The following is a 21,277-nucleotide window of genomic DNA, read 5'->3' on the forward strand; positions in this document are numbered from 1 at the left end:
AACGCACCGAAAACGTTTGAAGTGTTGCACGATGCGAACGCAGGAGGGAAGTAAGATGTCCACTTATTTTTACGTAGGGGCTTCAGATCAGACTCGGTAGATCATAATGTGTGTACACACATGGATATGAGAAATGATGATAACAAAAGACAAGATACAAGGAAACGCATTTGGTTGGAAAAAGCAGCAGGACCTGCCTAGCCGAAAGGAGATCTTTTATAGCCACCCTCTCAAGTATAAGTACTTCAACACTGATTACGTTCATTAGTTCATACGTTCATACAGCTAACAGATATTCTTGCTGGGATCTGTATTCTGACCAGAACAAGTACTGGTCGTGACATAATGGGTAATGGACTTGTAGTAAATTAACGAATTAATATCCATGGCAGTAAACACCTTCTCAGTACATCAAATAGTCACATTCAGTATATTTCTGGCGTAGTATATTTCTGATCGCTATCCATTTATCAGACACTGGCATCCTTTCAAATTTATGTCACTAAAATATGACGCTGTACTTTTCATCGTAACACAGTAACTTCTACACCAAATGTTTTGGTGGTAACGCCTACTACGAACCAACCACAGTTACTGCAACGTTCAAGACGACCGTAGACAAGTTGAGGGAAGTGAAGAAGTGCATGTTGGAAGACCACTTCAGCGTGGTCGAGTACCACACACAGTCCAGGCTGTTCAACAGGTTTAATACGGTAAGAAGTCCTTGAAAATCATCCATGTTTAAAATCTATTTTCTTCAGAATGGCATTATTGAAGACTATACTAACAGAATTGCTAGCTTAATGTTGTTTGAACTGTTTCCATTGATGATGACTTGTAACACATTATTAACCCACAAATATGGTGGACCCTTTACGTCATTGCCTCGTGACAATATAATAGAAAATTCACAAAAAAATCTTGCCCGTGGACTAATTGCAGGCAACATGAAAGGTACAGACAAACAGTCTTTGACAATGTAACAATGTGTCTACTCTAGTCTAAAATCTAACTCTAAATTCGAATGATCCCACCTTTCTGTAATGTGTGGGTTTTGTGATAATGTGATTAAGGAGGAGACTAGTTGTTTCTTTTTGTCATTGAACGTGGTGATATCTAAGAGGACTTTAGTAGTGGCCTCTTTAAAGAGGCAGTTTGAAGCAGTTTCTGGACAGTTTCAGCTCATCACTGTAATGTTACGATACTCACAGTTGCTGGTTTGCCTACTAGATCCACATCGATGCCGACCTGAACTGCAGGAGTCAAGAAGGCCGTCCTGAGTTCAACCTTAACCTTCCACTGAGTAAGATATACAGCCAGGACGAGGCGAAGCCTGTGTTCGGGGACCGCTGCACCACGTACGAGTGTCCCAACGAGTCTATTGTCATGAGAATTGAGAACAACCTCAGACTGCTGAAACACCCATCAGGTAACATCAAGTAGAAGCACTGCCAATAACGTATCTCTGATGACTATATTATCACAATCGGGATGTAAATTGAAATTGTAGAAAGCTGTGAATGGATTGTGATTTGGGAAAAAAGGATGGCACAGAAATATTCTCATAATCTTTCAACTATTTCGCTGGTCTTGGGCGTTTACTCTTCGAATGAATCTTCTCTCTTGCTAATTCTACAGCAAAGTGGCTCTGCTCCAACAGCACAGGCGTATCCTGTACGTACGAACAGGCCTGGGAGAAGGCACTCCAGCCCATCCTGTCATACATCAACGGCAAGAACGAGGGCAACGTTATGATGGACCTGACGAGACCTCTGTATGGACAGGTATGGGACTTATTTCTATATAAGTATTGGTAGATACTGTACGGATTGTTGTGACCACTTTCGCGTAGAATCCTATTCGACAAACTCGATCAAGAAGTACAGTTTGGTCCAGGAGAAGCTGTGGGTCCAACGCTGCAATTGCAATCTGGTGATAGGGCTGTTGTTTTTAACCGTGATTGTATTAGCAATTTAGAATGACGCACTTATCATCTTACATTCATCGCTCATTTGCCCTGCTCTCGATTGTACTTTCATCGTGCTTAGGAATTACATATAATTTAGGTCATGTTAGCGGCATCAAGAGGCCTTATAGATATCTCCATAGAAATGACCCTATTTGGTATGCTTAAGTGTCTATAAAATCTTGGCGCTTTAGTTTAAACAGACCAATTTGGCAGACTGAGTGTGCACATGTGTGATAATAACTAAAAATATGAAGTTAAAGTACTGCATGGTTCTTTATTTACCCAGGGATACACAGGGGAGAAAGGAAACGAGTGCGTGAAGACGTTCACGTTGTGCATGTTCATGCCAGAGGAACATACAGAGAACCCACCAAAGCCCGTCGATGACCGTGTACGTACACGCTGTATTATCCATGATTGATAATGGACGTTACGCTAGATAGCATGTAGGTTTGATTTGTAATTGGCTGAGGTTTAATGTCGACTATTAAATGCAATACACAGTTGCAAGGAAAATTACAATAGCACTGTGTTCATTTTTGTATGAAAACGAGATTCAATGACTCTACTCCAACAGGGTGTAGTTTTCAAGTATGACATTGCTACATTTACCAATCACTTAAGTTCTCAATGGTTCATTTCAGATCGGCATCCGGTCAGGAGACAAAGAAAGTTACTGGTTCCAGTCCGTGTTCGTAGGACGGCCGACCCCGGACAGGCTGTACAAGTCCCTAACAGACATGATTGAGCAACTGGACGCTCTCAAGCCGTTCGGAGTCGATTATTCCATAGATGGAACGGTAAAACCATGTTTGCACTTGTCCTAATTATACAATTATTCATCAGAATATACCTTAATCATATGGAAGACAACGACTAAAATCATTGTATAAGACGTTTATTTGCAAGTTCGTGCCGGAGGGCTAATTGCAAGTACATGATATGAACATAGTAGATATACAAGTGACAATTGACAGTCATTAACAATATTCTACTCTAATACTACTGTTGGCTATTTCTAAACAGGTTGGGTTTGACTTCTTTGTATAAACACTTGTAGCGATGTAATTATGAAGACCTCTTCTGAGTCATCGAATAAATTTGTTACGGAGAGTTAGACATTTTTCTTGGTACGTTGTACTGTCATAATTTTTTTCAAGTAAGTAAGGTAATCATTTGCTTTCATTCAGAGACACTTGAAGTCCCTTAATGTTTGTATCATTGAATATTTCAGTATTCCTACCTATGAAAGGTGCGGCAATGATCTGATCATTCTCACCAGGTTGACAAATAGATATAATTTTTTGGATAAACATTTTGACGTTTCTGTGTTCCAGGAACTTTGGTTCGGAGGGTACGACCACCCTGGCGATGAGCAAGGTCTGAATGAAATCATCGTTGTACACCAGCAGCACATTTACTGGAAGGTAAGAACATTCTTTATGTTTTGTCATTAAATCTGTGAGCACGGCTTGTCCTTTTGCAAATTTAATGTCCTAAACATATAAAATCCTTTATTGACTCCAGACTTTAATTCACAGAGCATACTTTTGAACGTTTTGGCAGCTCCATAGCTACTTTTCTTGTGGCCAAAATGGCCAACATGTTTCCTTCAAATATTCCTAAATAAATCCTTATACATTCCGAGCAAAAGGAGGGAGAGGAGGAGGAAGAGAAGGAGGAGACGGACGCCCATGATCACGACTGGGTGGACCTTCCCAAGCCGGAAGGCTGCAATGACGAAACTTGTCTAGACATCCACGTCATTAAAGAGTACGGCGAGGTCATGGAGATACGCTTCCCAAAGAGTAGGTTCTTTTAAAAATGTTTCCAACTTTCTGCCAAAAATGGAAATTTCCCCCGTGGTGTTTGAAGTCTTGATTTCAAGTCTTATTAAAGAGGCGATATATGCATTGTCCACTAATTACCGTGACAGAAGGTCTTTGATATAGAAGGTTTTTGATACAAATTTAGAAAGATAAGGACCACCATTGCTTACATTACGTTCCGTTGCTGTATTTGTGTGTACAACAAAGGTATCTAACATTACAGCTTCTTTCAGATTTGAGTAAAGAGTGTAAAATGACGTGGACGGAGGTGGACGGAACTTTAATGAGTTGTTCTTTATATAGTTCAATGTTTGATTCATTTCTGACAACTTGATGTCGTTTCTAGCCAAGAGCGTGTGTCATTGGGTGAAGGGCTGCATGCAGGGGTCGTCCGGGCGGGCTCCTTTCCTGGCTGTCTTTAAGTACTTCAACGGAGACAACGCGGAGAAGGCGGTGATTGGAGAGATGAAGTCACCAATTGTTGTACAGGTGAGTTGTGAAGTTCGATCCCCAAAATTGAACGAGCCCAGGAGAGTGCCAATGCTTCCTTGCTTTTATAATAATTATTGAATTACTTTGGATCATAACGAAATTTGGATATGCTAGTATGTATAGTGTTTTCAACCCCATTTCCCGTGTTTCAGGTGAAAACACCAAGTGAGGAAGAGGAGAGGAAGGACATCAGTGCGTGTGATCTTGAGTATCAGATATGTGTCATTCTGCCCGATGCCTGGATCGACCAGGGCAAGGACATTCCAAAACCGAAGAGAGAGGGGGTGCGTCATTTATTTTGTCGTTACAAGCAACACTCATCTATTGATTCTACCTTTAGAACAAGATAGATCTATCTAACACTCGATGATAGAGTTTGGAGGGTTAGAGATTAGACTGGAGACAAAAATGCGTAAGTGGAATTCACCGAGCAACATGTTTTCATATTATGTTTTCATTTCTACCTTATATCAGAATAATTTATCTACGTATCAGAGTCAGAAAGGTTCTTGCCCCTCTCCATAGTCCCATTTTCCCTATCTCTCACACAGATGTCAACGTTTGACAACGAATTTGCGGACGCCTACGTCATTTCTCTGAAGGGAGTGACTGACGCCGTGCTGGAAAGCACCTTGACAGAACGTATCGCAGGACTTAGACAAAAGCTGGAGGAGAAGGAACTCGAGTTCAACAAGGTCTGAAAAACTTACGCCAACATAGGGAAATATTTGACGCTTTGGATCAATACAAAACATTTATATATATATACAAGTGTACTTAGTCTAACACATCTCTGCCTTTTCCGCCCCCCCCCCCCCCAAGGACTGGGTGTTGATCTTTAAGTACGACGCCCCTTTCACTCCCCCTGAGGAGACGGTTACCTATATGGCTTTTCTCAAGCCTTCTGCAACAACAGATGAAGGTAATTAAGAACTTATTTTATACATATTCGTATGTGATTTTAGCCCATTATCAAGAAGTATGTCCGATTTGTCAATGTACCTTTTAATGTACAGAACATGTAATTGAGCCGTCTGGCTGCTAAGTATTCTTTCAATAAAACCCATTTATTATAAGGCCATAGCAAGTAAATTTTATGGATGACATCAGCGCGCGCATTAATTTTCGCCTCATTTCAGAAAAACAAACACTGTCAAGATTTTTTTTTCTTCTGCAGGGATGGTCAACATGACGATAAAGTACCAAAATGAGCAAATATGTTGTATTGTAGCATGATAATTGTACTTGTAGAAGTGACACTTGCGAGGTACCCAGGGCTGTAGTTGTAGAAATGAAACTTATTGCCATGGATAGTTGTAAAAGTGGCACCAATATGGAAGCCATGAGTGTGGTTACCAACTTTGTTGGTGATGCCAGGCTACCACACTAGTGTCACTTCTACCACACCAGTACATGTCTTGAATACAGGAATGAATGCCTTGTTGGCTCTGATACCATGTTTTGTCCCTTTAATTTTTGTTACAACATTCATCACAACTTTATGGTGCCTATTTTTGAAAATGTAGCCATCTTGTTTTTTTTTCTTCACCCATCTTGTTTTTTTCGCCCTATCGCACTATTTTTGCAGTCTGCAGTCAGAGGATGTCATCCATAAAATTTACTTGCTGTGGCCTAACTTGATCGCACCGATAAAGGTCTTGCTCTATCGAAGAAAGTCTTTGAGTGAACATCTGCTAAAGAAAGCATTCTTTTTTTACCTTGCCGGGCCATAGCCCGGCAAGGTAATGAGGCCCGATCTTTACATGGTTCAATCAATGGTTCAATCAATGGTTCAATGTTAACCCAGCCCTTCCAAAGGCCCCTCAAAAGGCCCTTTTCTCTTTGCCCAATTTTATGGCTTAGTTAGACAAGGGTACATTGCAGGCCAGTATTAAAACTGTATTTTAGACGTATGTGGTCCAGCGTAAATAAAGCTACGCTTTAACCCATGTTTATCATAAAGATATATCAAAAATTGCATCAGAAGGAATTTATTTTGTAATAAAGAATAATGCATACTCATTGTGGGTCAAAAAGTTTTACAATACCGGTTTATTGTGCCAATAATTTATCTGACATAGATTATGTTAATGAGGTAAATTTCCCTACACTTGGGGATTTTTGCTGCATTTCATACTACAGTTGCTAGGTGTCGCTCTTTGTACAACAACAAAAAAAAGTACATTGCAACAACATGAAACAAAAAAATAGCCGCAAACTTCGGGGCTAGTAGCCAGGTAAGTACATTTTAAAGACATTTGTGACTATGAATGTCCTTGATAGAGTTTGTATTGTGTGAAAAATAGATTTGAGACTGGATTGGCAGCTGGAGAAGTCACTAAAGCTTTCCCGTACAAGAATTGGGGCGGGAGGGGGGCGACATGTGGAACTCTGTGGTTGTCTCTGATTATTTTGATGTGATCCTCATGTTAACTGATGAACACTGGTGAAGCGCCGAGGTACCTTTTCCTGACGAAATCCCTACTACCCGGCAAGGTACAGCTTTTTTTAAAGCACTTGTTTTCATTTCCAAAACTCTTCTCGAGTGCACAACAGTATGATTCCACACACAAGCACAACGATAGAAAACATAACAGCCATCAAATAACTGTCTCACAAAAAATCGTAAGTGTTTGGACAGGAAAATTAAACGATATTTTATCCGTAATAGCCAACCACTGTGTCTTGATACTCAGAAGCTAGAAACTCGAATGGAAGTTTAATATTGTTTTTTAATAATTTTTTAATATTGTTCAATACCAATGGACAGTTATTCTTGCATTCATGTTTCAACCATATATGCACATGGTCACAACGTACTTAAGTTACTTGTAACCATTTAGTTTGTAACAGGCAAGCGTCAGTAGTTATTGTTTCCTCTTTTACTCCTCGCTGTCTTTTCATTGTTTTTTTTTCTTTTGTGCTGACCGTCTAGAGATGTCAAGCTACGAGGCCAGTGTGGCAAGACCGGCTAGCGACGAGGAGAAACCAGCCAAGGAGAAGAGAGAGGGAGGTGATGAGAGCAAGAAAGAAGCGGAACATATGGAGGGGGAAGAGGAAGTTGAGGACGGTGAAGAAGAGAAAAAGACACCAGAAGCAGGAGGCGATGGAGAAAATGGGGAATAGAATATCGTACAACGTGTAGTAAACGGAGTTGTAGTTGCATTAGGATGAAGGTGCCACTGTTTGAATGAAGGTGCCATTTAAGTTTTTTATCATATAATAAAGAATTAATACGTAATGATATAGGTAACTTTGTTAATTGAAATCAAGACGTGCCAAGACTGTAGTTGACTCCTGCACTGCTGTTGACGAAATAAACAAGGAGTATGCGGGTATGGCTGTGTGTGCTGAAATTGTAGAAATTCTAGACTCACAGAGAGTTATAAAGGAAAGTCCACACTACAGTTATCGTCAGGTAGATTAATCTAGCTATCAGAATTGACATATCTAGAAAGATTCTAGATATGGTTATGGAATATTTATATATAGAGAGAGATACCAGTCACAAGTCAAAAATAATACTTTACACTGTGGGATGAAGTTCATATCAATTTGATCGTGCTTACGTATTTATTAGTTTACTATGAAAGAGACTTCATACTATGTATACGTATATATAGTCATTGTAACGGTTCGTTTAATCAATTACGATAATAGCAAAGAAGATCACCATGATCACCACAGCTCTATTATCAAAACTTCGAATTCGTCCTTGGTATGAGAGGTAACCTGAGTTCAACGACCATCTGAAACACGTGACTCATCTATGTAAGGAGCACCGTACGCTCTCCTAGGCTTGTTTTCGGACTTGTTAGAATACGATCTCAGGTATCCGAACTTAAGGTGCCAACCTTCGCTGGACGCTGAACAGGAGAGAAGTTGGTCCAAGAAGTGGGTAGACTAATGTTTGTCTTGTTAGATTTGGAGCTCTTTGTGGAACACCTAGCGATCTTTGCAATCCCTCGTGCGCTTATGGTGTAGATTGAGCCAAAATCGTTTGATGTTTTACTCAAATTGATAGTCCATTAGCTACATGTATCATACATAACTTGTAGGTAGTTAATCTTCCTGGATTTCGGGGCATTAAAACATGACTTGCAAATTACATGGATTTAAACAACTCGTATTTACAGACTATAATACAATTGCTTATTTGCATACATAGGAACTTTACCTCTAGTTTTTGGTGTAATAGTTTAACTACCGAATTTACCCCATGTGGGCAAGAACATAAAAATATAGACCATCAATATGCTACTTTATATAATTGTAAATGCTCAATCCACAACGATCAACTTTACGTGACCATGACATTCTCTGATTGACCAGCGATTGTTCCAGAGTTGGACTTTATATAGAATATGCCTATATGTTCATAGTCCACCGGCGGCAAAGTGAATAATATTTACCTGCGTATATGTTCAAGGTAGGGTTTCTTGTTTGACGCAGTCAGAATTTTAGATTAGAGAAAATTTACAAATGAAGGAGAGTCTTGTAGTCAAACGTGTAGTGCATGGTACTTTGATAATGTCCGCAAGCTCAACATCAGTTGAAAAACAGAACTTACCCTTGCCATATCGGGATCCATTGCTTTGTCACAATTCTTGCCATATACATTTTTTTTAAACCGTCACGGTTACCAGCCGTTCCTCTTTTTATCTATTACTATTGAAATACATATGTTTATATCTGAATTTCGTAGTCGTGATTCAACGGTAAAAGAATCATTTAAAATGTTTCCATCTAGGTTATCATGGCATACAAAGTCCTGTTGGCGACCTTTCTGGTCTGTGTGGGCGTGTGTTATGGTCGACATCATCATAAACAACCTCAAGGCGACTCAACCAGGTAAACACATCATACTTTTACTCAAGATTAAAGCAGGTATGCCAGAAAATAGTGGAGGGTCACTAAAAGGTACACATGAAGGACTGGTTGGGATTTTTCATCTGTGTATATATGTATGAGTAAGTATTATAAGTAAGCACTTTTTTTCGTTTTCAACAATAGTATTGGTTGGCGTTTATGTACAGTTTGAATTACTGTACTTTTATTTTCTCAGTGGTAACAGTGAACAACTGGAAAAGGCCTGTACCGGAGAGTGCCCTGAGTTCGAGCTGTTGTGCTCGACCCCAGAGTACGACGTGCGGCGGTACAGGAGCGCCCTCTGGGTGTCCACCACGGTATCGGACCTGTCCCTCTCCCAGGCCAGCGGGCGAACCTGGAGCCGCATCCATGTGTATTTCAAAGGCAAAAATGATCAAGGTATGTATTTACCATAGTTATAGACAAAAGTGAAAACGTATGCGTAGTTGTGTGAACGTGTGTGTATGTCAGTATGTCTTTGTGTGTGTGTGCTTGCGTGCGCGCTCGCGCGTTTGCATTTTTCATTCAAATGTGTCATACAGTATATACATGTTTTTTTGTATATATACATGTCTGCTCCTTGTGTGTGTGTAAGTGTGTAGCCATGAATGAACCCACAAACAAATGTGAGTGTGTTTCCAGGCGTTAAAATGCCGAGCACCGGGCCGTTGGTAACACAGACTCGCCAGCCGTCCGACAGCCCCATGCGAGAGATCACACTCTCTGTGCCGCTGCCGAGCAAGATGGTGAAACGTCCGCCCATTCCGAACGATCCAAAAGTTCGTATTCAAAAATGATTCCATTCATTTTCCAGTTTGTAATGTCGTCATAATTCAATATGATGCCATCAAAGTGCTCATAGTGTATGATTTTCCAACCATTAGTGATGACATGTAAAAAGAGACGACGGAATGCAGGGCAAGTTGAAGTAAGGCGTTGTAGAAGCTAGATTCAGCAAGTGCTCATTTATGGCATAATAATGGCTCTAACGATGAATGGACGAAAAATCTTTATGGTACATTCATGCCTCGGCGGGCTAGGTATAGGTTGTCAATAGAATGACGCGCTGACATGTGCAGAAAGAAGAAACAATGGACTATGAAGAGACTTATGATATGTTGCGTCAATTTAATTTGTGACAATGTTACCAACCAAACAAGACAAGTTTTTCTCATCCCAACACTTCGATCTCTGTCCCAGGTGGTGATAGATCTCGTTCCCGAGACTGTCGTGTACGTGAAGAAATTCCGGGGTCATTCACACCGGGTAGGCTTTGTCGCTGACAGGGAAGCCGACAACTTCTTCCGGACCCTTTCAGACAACAAGGAGCCGTTCTATGGGGACAATGATTACTACTATGTCGCGCAGTACGACAGGTAAAACAATTAACCAAAGCAAGTCACTATGACAGATGCAATTCCTCTGTGTATGTAAGACACTCCAACTCCTTATGCCACCGGTAGATCTGCCTGGAGATTAGTAAGAAACTGGCTTATTCTGTAACAATAGGTATGGTGACTTTCTGAATGATTTTTAATTTGGCACAAACATGCAGTCGCTCAGAAGTTCATTTTTTGGGGAAAAAATGTATCCTTCATACTTACAGTGCACTTGGAGTACCACGCCCAAAACAGACACTGCAGGAGTATTATGGGAGATGCTGTTTTCCTTCATCCTTGCACTGTATTTTACAGCATTGGTGCCTCCTCCAGTCCACTGACGTACAACGAGATCTGGATCTTCGCTCTGAACGAGAGATTGTTCCGGGTTCACGATTTCAACGACCACATCGGACAGGCATTCCCTAACTGTCTCCGGAAGGACGACAGGCTGAGGTCGTGGCACAAGATGGACCAGGCCGACATCCCTGTACAGGCCCTGGCACGGAAGCAGTGTTCCGAGACGTACTGTAAACGTACGTGTATGATGTTGGGTGAAAGTCGACATTCCCGGTTTTGTCTTTATCATGTCTTTGGCCATTTGGAAGCAGATACAATGTATCAATAGTTGATGATCCTGATGGAACGTGTTGCCATTTTCTCTCATCCTATTTTTAAGACAACCAATTTTGACCTCTGTATGCAAGTTGATGTGTATGCTAATGTTGTGATATGATTTTTTTCATGATGTGGCGGTCTCACGAGGAATGCAACATCGTACATTCGGCCATCTATTGATGATTGTTTTCATAAAAAGTACTACTAATTGATATGGTATTCACAAGGGAATGGAGAATGTCTTTCATTGGTTAATGACGTTTGTAACCAACTATTGCAGCACCAAAGCTGTGCCCTGTACCTGAGGTGAAGCAGGTGAAGGGAATTGACGATAAGACCATCACACTTCAGAAGTTCACCGATGTTCACGTCACCTCCTACAGCCCGTACACCTGCCACTACGACACCGCCATCATCGCGGCCGCAGAACCACTGGCAAAACACCTCAACAAAACAGGTAGGTCACGATGTTCCTCGTTTCCTCATCAGAATATGGTAAGGGGTAATATCAGAATGTGGTAATGGGTAATATCAGGTATAATATTTACCGCGTTATCTGATCTTTTTCACGGCTCACAACGTCTCAAATTTAAAAACAAAAATTCTACACCTTGCTTTGACAAAGAATGGGTCGGCCTTTGTTGGAAGTGCCACCATCCTGGTTCAGTGAAGGTCGGTGGGCACTGAAGTACACAATATCTTCTTTCAACGTTGACGTTCCTCGTTCCAAGAAATTATTTAGGGTGCCTTCCCACCGGGTCCCCAAACAACACGTGAGCGACCAAAATTGAATCTGTTCGCGCTTTTGGGTTTCAGATTAGAATATCATCCACGATGTAGAATTGTAAGAATTATAAATACACCAGTACACACAAAACTTAGAGATGTACGCTCTTTGCCTAAGACATTCATTAAGCTAAGCGTCAAATCTCTGGTTGCTCAGTTCTCTGGATGGAAGGTTGTTTCCAACTTTCAAGGCTGACACCATCTTATCTCGTTCTAGGAGTTCCACACTCTGAAGTCGCCTTGATGAGCTTCAGCGCGGTTGAGATTCGAGACGAGTTGGACGGGAAGGAGGGCTGCCAGAAGTTCTATGACATAACTGTCATACGGGGCGGGGCGAGTGGGACTAAAGTCCAGGTGAGTGAAGATGCAGTTTATATACACCTTCTATTTACAAGCCAATCTGGTCAGCTTTACAATCATTAAATTTTTAACTAAGCTTTCACTTTATCACGCTATCTTTAAGAAACAATCGTTTTTAGCACAATTTTGCACCTTCGTTATTGGCGACACAGTATTACATTTACAAATGTCTGGAAGAACAGTGATTGTGTGACGACCTTTGTTTTTCTCTACCCTTTGTTCTGCAGGACTTTTTCCATGAACTTACCCCGGATACTGCCGATAGGCATGGGTTAAGGAGTCCAAAGACGAAAGAAGCATATCATCATCGGAAAAACTACCAGACTCAGTGAGAGACCACTATGATATAGTAAATTGTACCAAATATATAAGAAATTCTCGTCGTCCTTAGATCTTCTAGAATTGTCTGTAAAATAAAGTATTAACCCGTTTCGCTAAATTTAGCTCAGATGAAACTTTCGTGGTCATATTCGTAGGACGTCGGGCGATTACGATATCGTCGAATTTTGCTGAGCAGGCTGTGACCAAACCAGCCGCCGACAGCCTTTTCTGTTAGTTAAGATACGGTCACACATTCGTATATATTCAAGTCCGTTTGAGGTGCGTATGCACGCGTATGAAGCTCTTAGTCTCTACCAGGCTCCACAGGTCGCGGGGAAAATAGTACAAATTGGACAAATATAGATGAATAACATGCCAGATGAGTTAGCTGACCGAGAAGTATGGTTAGCGACCCAGCTAACTCGTCTGATATGTTACCTGTTTACGTTTGTCCAATTTCTTTTATTTTTCCAACGACCTGTGGGGCCTGGTGGAGGTAAATACTCCCATGCGCGCCTCATACGGACTTAAATATATACGCAGTTGTGCCCCCACCTTGACTTGCTATGGCTCAGAACGCCTTTACTTGGCGGTCATACGGCGACCGTAATACGATCGTACGGCGAATGTGTCCAGACCTTTTTTTACCTCCATGAAAAATGGAGGTATAGTTTTGAGTGTGTCTGTCTGTCTGTCTGTGTGTGTGTGTGTTTGTGTTTCTATTATGTCATTTGCATAATCAGAATATTTCATGGAGGTATGAGGTCTCCGAACTCTTGTTTTTTCTATTTTGCTTTCGGACTGACGGGGACAATGTGGCACTGCACTCAAGTTTTTGTAACTTATATTAACAGTGCCACATACACGGTACAGACAGAAGGTAAAGGTAGTCTTTTGCCTTCCCGACCGAAGTCAGGTACCCATATTTACACCAGGGTGAAGTGAGGAAGGTCGTGTAAAGTGCCTTTCCCAAGGGCACAACGTCGGAACGGGGCACGGTGGGGATCGAACTCAGAACCTCTAGGTTTCGAGCCAAACGCTTTACCAGTTACACCACGCCCGACCTTTTAGCTAAGGGCAGAACCCGCCGTACGTGCAAATACGTGCTGTCTACGTTCCAAAACGTGGGCAATCTTTTGGGATCTGTAAGTGGTAAGTACCGCCTCCGTACGTACTTTGTGTGCACCTTGCGCAACCGTGCGAGTGACGTGCGTTGACGTACTCATTGCCAGTCGCTGCTCTTGCCAGTCGTTCCCCACGTTTTCAGAAATACGTGGCGGACGTGGCCTCCCCAAAACCGTACGGACAAATCGCATGTACGGCGGGTTGTGCCCTTAGCTTAATTGAAGGGAATAGACGGTCAATTCTCAAAATCCTTTGCGGTTTTTATGCTAAACGGATTTCTGTCATATTCTTATCTCTATGTTGGCATACAAGTAGATTATGTTCCAAGATACAAAGATGTTAGTACAGTAGCTTACTTGAAATCATGCTATTTACTGCGCGTCTCGCAAAAAAGGCATGAAACAAAACAGTTGGTGGAACCAACATTTCACCATTTCACAACGAAATGGAAAACTGGATGGAACGAAAGGAATAGCCAAAAGCGGCCATTTGCTATAATATGCATTACCATTTTATGCACCACAGTCACTTCTATCACAAGTGCATGGGTGGGAACATCTACTACGAACCAGTCACCACCACTAAAGTAGCCAACGTACTCACGGACAGGCTCAAAGAGGAGAAGAAGTGTATTCTGGGAGATCACATAGGGGTGTTCGAACATCATCCACAGTCCAGGCTGTTTGACCGTTTCAATGAGGTACGATTGTTATCTGTTTCCATTTGTCTTTTTGCCTGTTTATCTATTCTGAATAGCAGTCAGTGACAATCCGACGAGACCCTAGATAAAGTCAATGGCATCTCTATTTCAGACGGATAGCTTTTATTTCCTTAATTTGCGTCATCAACACAAGTTTTATTAACTACAATTCAAAGTTAAACTTTTACATCCATATGGTACACTCAAAGGTATTGGCTCATTAGTTGAGATAAAAGACAACTTTGAATCCCCTTTGAGAAAAAAAGTAAGGAAGAGTGAAAAAGAGAGTGATTAAGAGAAATAACAGGAAAAGCAAAACTATGGCCATTCCAGTTAATATGCACATACTCTGAATCAAATAAAAATCAAATCGAATCAAACTTTATTTAATCAACTTGGCAGTCATGATCAATCAGACTGAATTGCGTCGAGTGTACAAGGAAATTATAGGAATGAAGCGTATGTTTTTTCAGGTTATTCTAGATGCCGACCTGGACTGCAGTGACCAGGAGGGCCGTCCGGAGTTCACCTTCCATCTCCCGCTGAGTAAGAGCTACAGCCAGCACGAGGCGAAGCCAGTGGTCGGGGACCGCTGCACCACGTACGAGTGTCCCAACATGTCCGTCGCCGTGAGGTTTGAGAACAACCTCAGGCTGATGAAAACCCCAGCAGGTAACCTTGAGGATGATGCTGTGATAATGGAAGAGTCTAGCCCATCTGCCGACACAATGTCTCTATAAGAACTACTACCAGCGGTTTAAATCTGTCAGGGACCAATGTATATGTAGTGTCTGACTATTCTGTGAAAAAAACACAAGTTTCAAATATAAACATGTGGCGTCGCCTAGCGTAACACCTCGAGCACGTAAAAGAGCCCACCACACTTATCGAAAAGAATCCTTCCAAGTGTGATATATATACTCTATCTATCTATCTATCTATCTATATATATATATATATATATATATATATATATATATATATATATATATATATATATATATATATAATCTGTGCTGTTCAGTAGAAACCTGGTGTCTTAGGCCATAAACTATGTGATACACACGAACCTTATGAGATTTGCACGAACCTTATGCGAAATTGAGGCAGTGGTAGCGTCTGTCACGTGACCACTGCCGGGGTCACGTGACAGACGGAGCGGGATTTTCAAGATGGCGACTTCGATCTTCGGCGACGGAAAATACGATGTAACACGCCGAAATGAAGCAAAACAGTAGCTCACAGGCTATCGAATACGTCTTCGTGATGGTATATGTCCATTCCATGCATTTAAATATAGATATCACGGGTAGAGACGCTCAAAATCATTCCTTCTCCCCGGCCGCCGTTTTGCATAAGGTTCGTGCAAATGTCATAAGGTTCGTGTGTATCACATAGTGATTCGTGCGAACTTCATAATATTCGTGCGTTTTCGCATAGTGATTCATGCGATTTTCATAATATTCGTGCGTTTTCGCATAGTGATTCGTGCGTATCACATAATATTCATACGAATTTCATAGGGTTCGTGCAAATGCTTAGGCACCCCTGATAAAGCGCTTTAACAGGTATGCAATACCAACCGACAAATACACCAGTTAAAATCTGCCTCACCAGTCATCATGGACACGCTAGGCACATTGATATGGCATTAACGTTAGTCTGTTAAGATGGCCTATTACCTCCCAGACTTTTGTTGTTCCACAGCCACATGGCTTTGCTCCAATAGCACAGGCAAGTTTTGCACACACAAACAGGCCTGGGAGAAGGCACTCCAGTCCATTCTGTCTTACATCAATGGCAAGAACGAGGACAACGTGAGGATGGACATAACCAGACCACTGTATTATCAGGTCAGCTAATTTTTGTTGTCTGAAACAGAGAATCAGCTGGGATGCACTACATACTTGGTTGCAACTGGTGTTTTATGATTTAATGTTCAAGCTAACCTTCATTGTGTGACAATGGGATTGTTTCAACAGTTTGTAACAGGCGAGTAGAAACAGTCTCCTGGCTCCCGGGATTTAAACCCGCGCCGAACTCGTTTCAGGGTCAGACCTGTTTCGCATGGTCAGTTTGGCGGCGTTTGAACCTAACTGGTATAAGTTGATGCTGTATAACATTGTAAGTAAATCACATTTGTTTCCATTGTTAAGGCATTTAGATGTTTCTTTACTCAGGGTTTCAGAGGAGACCATGAGTGTGATACAGGAATTACGATGTGCATTACACTGCCAAAGAAGTATGAGGACAACCCACCAAAGCCCATCGATGATATGGTATGTATTGAGATATCTATTTCATGATTGTTGCGTATTTTTCTTTACTTAGGCCACTAGTGGATGTGTGCTTATATTTTCCTTTAAGACTGATGTCATAGCCATCAGTACCAGTACAATTGTTTGCGATAATGTCAGATAGACTCCTACAAATTATGCTTAATGTTGTCAAACTTGGCAGCTCAGACTAGCAGTTTTCAGGAGGTTCATTGACAAGACCTATTCCGAAGTGCAATAAAATCACCTGACGTATAACGTTTCACAAACCTATTGGTTAGCTCAAAACATTACATACTATCAATATATCAGATCTTTCAGAAACTACATACTTATACACCTATTAGACGATTAGATGATCTTTCCATACTCTTGTTTATATTTTCCAGGTTTCCTTCAGAAGGGGAGATAAGGATAGTTACTGGTATGAGACGGCATTTGTGGGCAAGCCTACCTTAGACGTGCTCACGAAACAGATGACTCGGATGACCAAGCAACTTGAAGAACTTAAAACGTTTGGGGTAAACTATACGACAGAGGTATGCAGCCATGCTTTCATCTTTCATATATACCATTACGTCGACTATATATATAGGGACAAAAAAGTGCCCATAATGAGTACAAGTATTCCAAGTTCAAAGATTTTAGACGATCTTCGTATTTCATACTATCTATATTTTTCTTGTTTTAGGACATTTGGGCTGGGGGCTATGGCTTTGTTAACGACGAGGAAGCTCTTATGACAGTGATAATCGTAGACCAGCAGGTATGTCTGATTGATAGTCACCCAATCGATCATTTCATCAATCAATCAATGAATTACATTTCGTATTCCAGCAGTATTTAATGTTCAAAAGGCAATTAGATATAGATATGTTATTTACTTGAGACAAATGCAAAAGGATTATTCACAAAAAAAAAACTTGTATTTCTTTTTTTCAGCACATCTACTGGAAGGTGAGTGCCTGTTTCTTATAACTGTTTCATAACGTTTTATAATGTTTGCTCCTGCGATTCACACTGTAGATACACTGTGCCAAAATGAATTAGAACGATTATTTCTTTGTTTTAATTCAAACCTGAAACAGGACAGTGAGAAGGTAGAAGATGCCGAGAATGACAAGACGGAGGAGGAACACCCAGATGAAGAGATCCTGGACCTGATACCAAAGGATTGCCATCTGCCTACCTGTAACCCCGTCCAAGTGACCAAAGAACACAGCAACTACATGGAAATCTTCTTCCCCACATGTGGGCATTTACATACTATCTATTCTCTGTTTCCCTCCACCACCATCCTTGTTATTTGCTCAAATTTATTTCTTTCTGCTTTTCGACCTCCTTGTAGTTTTGTTCCATGAGAACAAGTACAGCTCATTTTGCTGAACGAACTAAAGCCAGCAATTATCAACGAAGGAACTGAAGATAGTGATTAGTCTTTCATTTGAGTTGTCTTCACTAACTTGGGAGTAACGTTTAGCATGACTTGACTTGATTCATGACGTGTATGAGATCATGAGACATTTTTGAGAGGACTTTAAAGTCGTATCACGGCTTTCTTTGAGCCTCATTACCTATGCCCTGTGTTGCACAGCGAAGGGTGTCTGCCAGTACGTCAAAGGATGCGGCCACGGCTCTCCTCGCCGGAGTCTATTCCTCCCCATCTACAAGTATTTCGACGGAGACAATGAAGAGAAGGAGAAGATTGGGAATGTCACGGATCCAATTGTTTTTCAGGTAGTTTCCAGATATAAAAAATGAAACTTGTGTTGTATAAAATTGTTTACATTTTGAGCAGTTTTGTAGCTATCTACGCTGTGGTTTATTTGCTCCCTAGGTATTTGAAAAAGGGCCAATGAGTGGCGGAATTCTCATATCTATGCATGAGTATAGTTGATGCAATGCGGAAGTGGTGCGCTTGCATATCACTCTTTTTGTTTTTGTTGACTCAAGGTAAAGCTCTACTCAGCCGAGGAGGAACTGGCCGGTGTTGAGGCATGTGAGCGAGAGTTCCAACTCTGTGCCTATCTGCCTTCCTCCTACGCGGAAAAGGACATCCCCAAACCAACAGGAGAGAACGTAAGACATCATTTGATGCAATGATAGATATAGATTATACCATTATGATCTCTTTCTAGCTAACACTATACTTTCTGCAATCTTTGACAATACACACCAACGTTAGATTTAATGTAAAGGGCTGTTATGGAATTTTTTTTATAAATACCTTGTATGCAATCCGTATCTTGGTTCAATCTGCACACGAAACCCTGCATTAAATCCCTATTTACATGATTTCAGTATTGTTTTAGTCAATGATAGCTTTATTGCACAGCAATTGTACGGGGTACAAAGTATGGCATCTACATAACTACAGTTCTATAACTTAACGCTTATCTAACTAATACAGAAGTTGTAGTATGGGATAAGTTTCTTACAGTCATTGGAGGCTTTTACAATCATTGAATTAAAACAATCATTTACAAATGTATGGGACTCAACAAGTTCAAATGAAACGGAAGAAGATATTTTTATATCAAAACAGTATCCCTACTGTGGGACTGCACACCGTTTGCATACAATCTGCATATTGGTTGAGACATTTATGCCACCTTTCAAAACACAGATGGCTACATTTAATGCCAAGGATGGAGCTCACGGGTACGCCATCGGTGTGAATGGTTCTTTCAACAGTATCGACATTCCTGCCACAACCATCAAGCTGATACAGGCGCTGAACGCAGAGAAGGTCAAGCACAGCCAGGTACAAATTTTAAACTGACCAGTTAACGTTTTATTCACTGTCAAAGGCGGGTAATCAATCTATCTATTGGGCACATCCCACATAGTGTAATAGAAACGTAACAGATGCATATCTGTATACTTACATACGTAAAGCAATTAAATGTGTTCTTGACATCTAAATGTAGAAGTCTCTACCAACAAGGATGTTTGTTCCAATGCACATACTTTTCATACTAATTAACGTACACATGCACTGATTGGTTACCGCTGAAACTGTTCATTTACCCAACTGTACATCTACCACCCATATGTATGTTTCCCCTACTACCACTTTATGTTTCTCCTACTGTATGTTTCCCCTACTACGTATACCTCTGAATGTTTCCCCTACTGTATGTATCCCCTACTACCTCTGTATGTTTCCCCTGCTGTATGTTTCCCCTACTACCTCTGTATGTTCCCCCTACTGTATGTTTCCCCTACTACCTCTGTATGTTCCCCCTACTGTATGTTTCCCCTACTACCTCTGTATGTTCCCTCTACTGTATGTTTCCCCTACTACCTTTGTATGTTTCCCCTACTGTATGTTTCCCTTACTACCTCTGTATGTTTCCCCTACTGTGTATTTCTCCTAACACCTCTGTCCTCTGTATGTTGACACATCAGGACTGGCTGCTGATATTCGCGCACACCAACGAGTTCACCAAAGTCGAGCAGGACAAGATGGTTTACTTCGCCCTCCTGAAGGATCAGGAGATGTCGGATGGAGGTATATTAAGAAACTTTAAAAGTGTTCCATAAACTTTCAAATTTCCAAATTATCTTATTTGTTTTGATTTCATTAATTGACTTGGTTGAAGAATTCTAAAGTCAAACGAAAAAAAAAAAAAACACAGCACAATCCTGCTCCTTATTGTGAAACTTGGAGCACCAGTCCTGTCATGTAATAAAGCATGGTTTATATATAATTGGGACAAAGCGAAAATTACCACATAATGACAATCATTCACTTTGCCTCCATTCGGACTGCCCTCTGGGCCCGTATATTGGTATTTGTAGCCAGACAGGTGCAGCAAGTACTCTAGCCCAAGGTATGCAAAGGTTAGATTCTAAAAGACAAGGTAAATCTACATAGTGTCTACAGGTGCCCATGCATACATGTATGCTGTTCCACTTATGCGTGAATGTGTCTGTCATCTTACAGTGCAGCCCTCTGATGGCGAGTAGGCAGAGAACTCAGACTAAGAAGAAGGCAGAATGGAGCACGACGACAAAGAATGCGCAGGAATAACACAAAGTTGATGATACATGGAACAATAGTTATTTGCATACCAGAAACTGTTTATTCATTTCCAACCAGAGACGATCATTGGTTACTAAACCCACTCAGTCATGCAGAAGATGGTCCGGGTATAAGATGGGATAGATAGATGGATAACAATGAGACCCTGGTTTGGCTACGTCATATGTATCCATTGTACCAGCGACCTTTACCCACTTATAGCTGGCAACTTGGCCACCATTTCACAACCAGGAACGTCCTAATGTACAATTTACTTTGATATCTACCTGTTGAATAAATGCATGTACTATACATGCATGAATACATACATGAAGTAGGAGTTCTATTATAATATCAGTTATTAATTGATGAATAAGTAACGTTAACGTGAAGCAGTTAAAGGAATGCATTCTTCACATATCCTTACTTGGTGAATTCATCGATGCACATCTTATAAAAATGGTTTTGAGCATTTAAAGACAATGTTGTTGTTTTTTTCTTGAAGCAACTTCGCAAATATTTTGCT

The 21,277-nt window shown here is 40.9% G+C and overlaps 2 protein-coding genes across 2 annotated transcripts; both read left to right on the top strand.

Annotated features, from left to right (window-relative positions):
* The first annotated feature begins 1,641 nt into the window (after positions 1 to 1,641).
* Positions 1,642 to 7,595, top strand: LOC118420798. Its single transcript, XM_035827796.1, has 9 exons — positions 1,642 to 1,784; positions 2,256 to 2,360; positions 2,614 to 2,769; positions 3,307 to 3,777; positions 4,145 to 4,287; positions 4,443 to 4,574; positions 4,842 to 4,985; positions 5,113 to 5,212; positions 7,226 to 7,595. Exons 4-9 carry the CDS (start codon positions 3,756 to 3,758, stop codon positions 7,414 to 7,416), a joined length of 732 nt encoding a protein of 243 aa, XP_035683689.1. The 5' UTR covers positions 1,642 to 1,784; positions 2,256 to 2,360; positions 2,614 to 2,769; positions 3,307 to 3,755; the 3' UTR covers positions 7,417 to 7,595.
* Positions 7,596 to 9,046: 1,451 nt separating this feature from the next.
* LOC118421815 lies at positions 9,047 to 21,234 on the top strand. Its single transcript, XM_035829316.1, has 21 exons — positions 9,047 to 9,141; positions 9,356 to 9,558; positions 9,802 to 9,938; positions 10,360 to 10,535; positions 10,854 to 11,074; positions 11,437 to 11,613; positions 12,160 to 12,296; positions 12,530 to 12,630; positions 14,274 to 14,448; positions 14,922 to 15,120; positions 16,156 to 16,301; positions 16,629 to 16,727; positions 17,114 to 17,263; positions 17,416 to 17,490; positions 17,667 to 17,681; positions 17,813 to 17,975; positions 18,319 to 18,461; positions 18,678 to 18,803; positions 19,351 to 19,488; positions 20,136 to 20,238; positions 20,674 to 21,234. Exons 1-21 carry the CDS (start codon positions 9,047 to 9,049, stop codon positions 20,694 to 20,696), a joined length of 2,802 nt encoding a protein of 933 aa, XP_035685209.1. The 3' UTR covers positions 20,697 to 21,234.
* The last annotated feature ends 43 nt before the right edge of the window (positions 21,235 to 21,277 follow it).

The sequence above is a fragment of the Branchiostoma floridae genome, chromosome 8, assembly GCF_000003815.2.
Source record: "Branchiostoma floridae strain S238N-H82 chromosome 8, Bfl_VNyyK, whole genome shotgun sequence".
In the NCBI taxonomy this organism is placed as follows: domain Eukaryota; kingdom Metazoa; phylum Chordata; class Leptocardii; order Amphioxiformes; family Branchiostomatidae; genus Branchiostoma; species Branchiostoma floridae.

Coding starts and splice junctions, on each gene's coding strand:
- LOC118421815 (XM_035829316.1), top strand. CDS start 9,047: ATGGCATACAAAGTCCTGTTGGCGACCTTTCTGGTCTGTGTGGGCGTG. Junction 12,631..14,273: donor CGGAAAAACTACCAGACTCA/GTGAGAGACCAC, acceptor TATGCACCACAG/TCACTTCTATCACAAGTGCA. Junction 16,728..17,113: donor CAAAGCCCATCGATGATATG/GTATGTATTGAG, acceptor TATATTTTCCAG/GTTTCCTTCAGAAGGGGAGA.
- LOC118420798 (XM_035827796.1), top strand. CDS start 3,756: ATGGAGATACGCTTCCCAAAGA. Junction 3,778..4,144: donor GGAGATACGCTTCCCAAAGA/GTAGGTTCTTTT, acceptor TGTCGTTTCTAG/CCAAGAGCGTGTGTCATTGG. Junction 4,288..4,442: donor AGTCACCAATTGTTGTACAG/GTGAGTTGTGAA, acceptor CCCGTGTTTCAG/GTGAAAACACCAAGTGAGGA.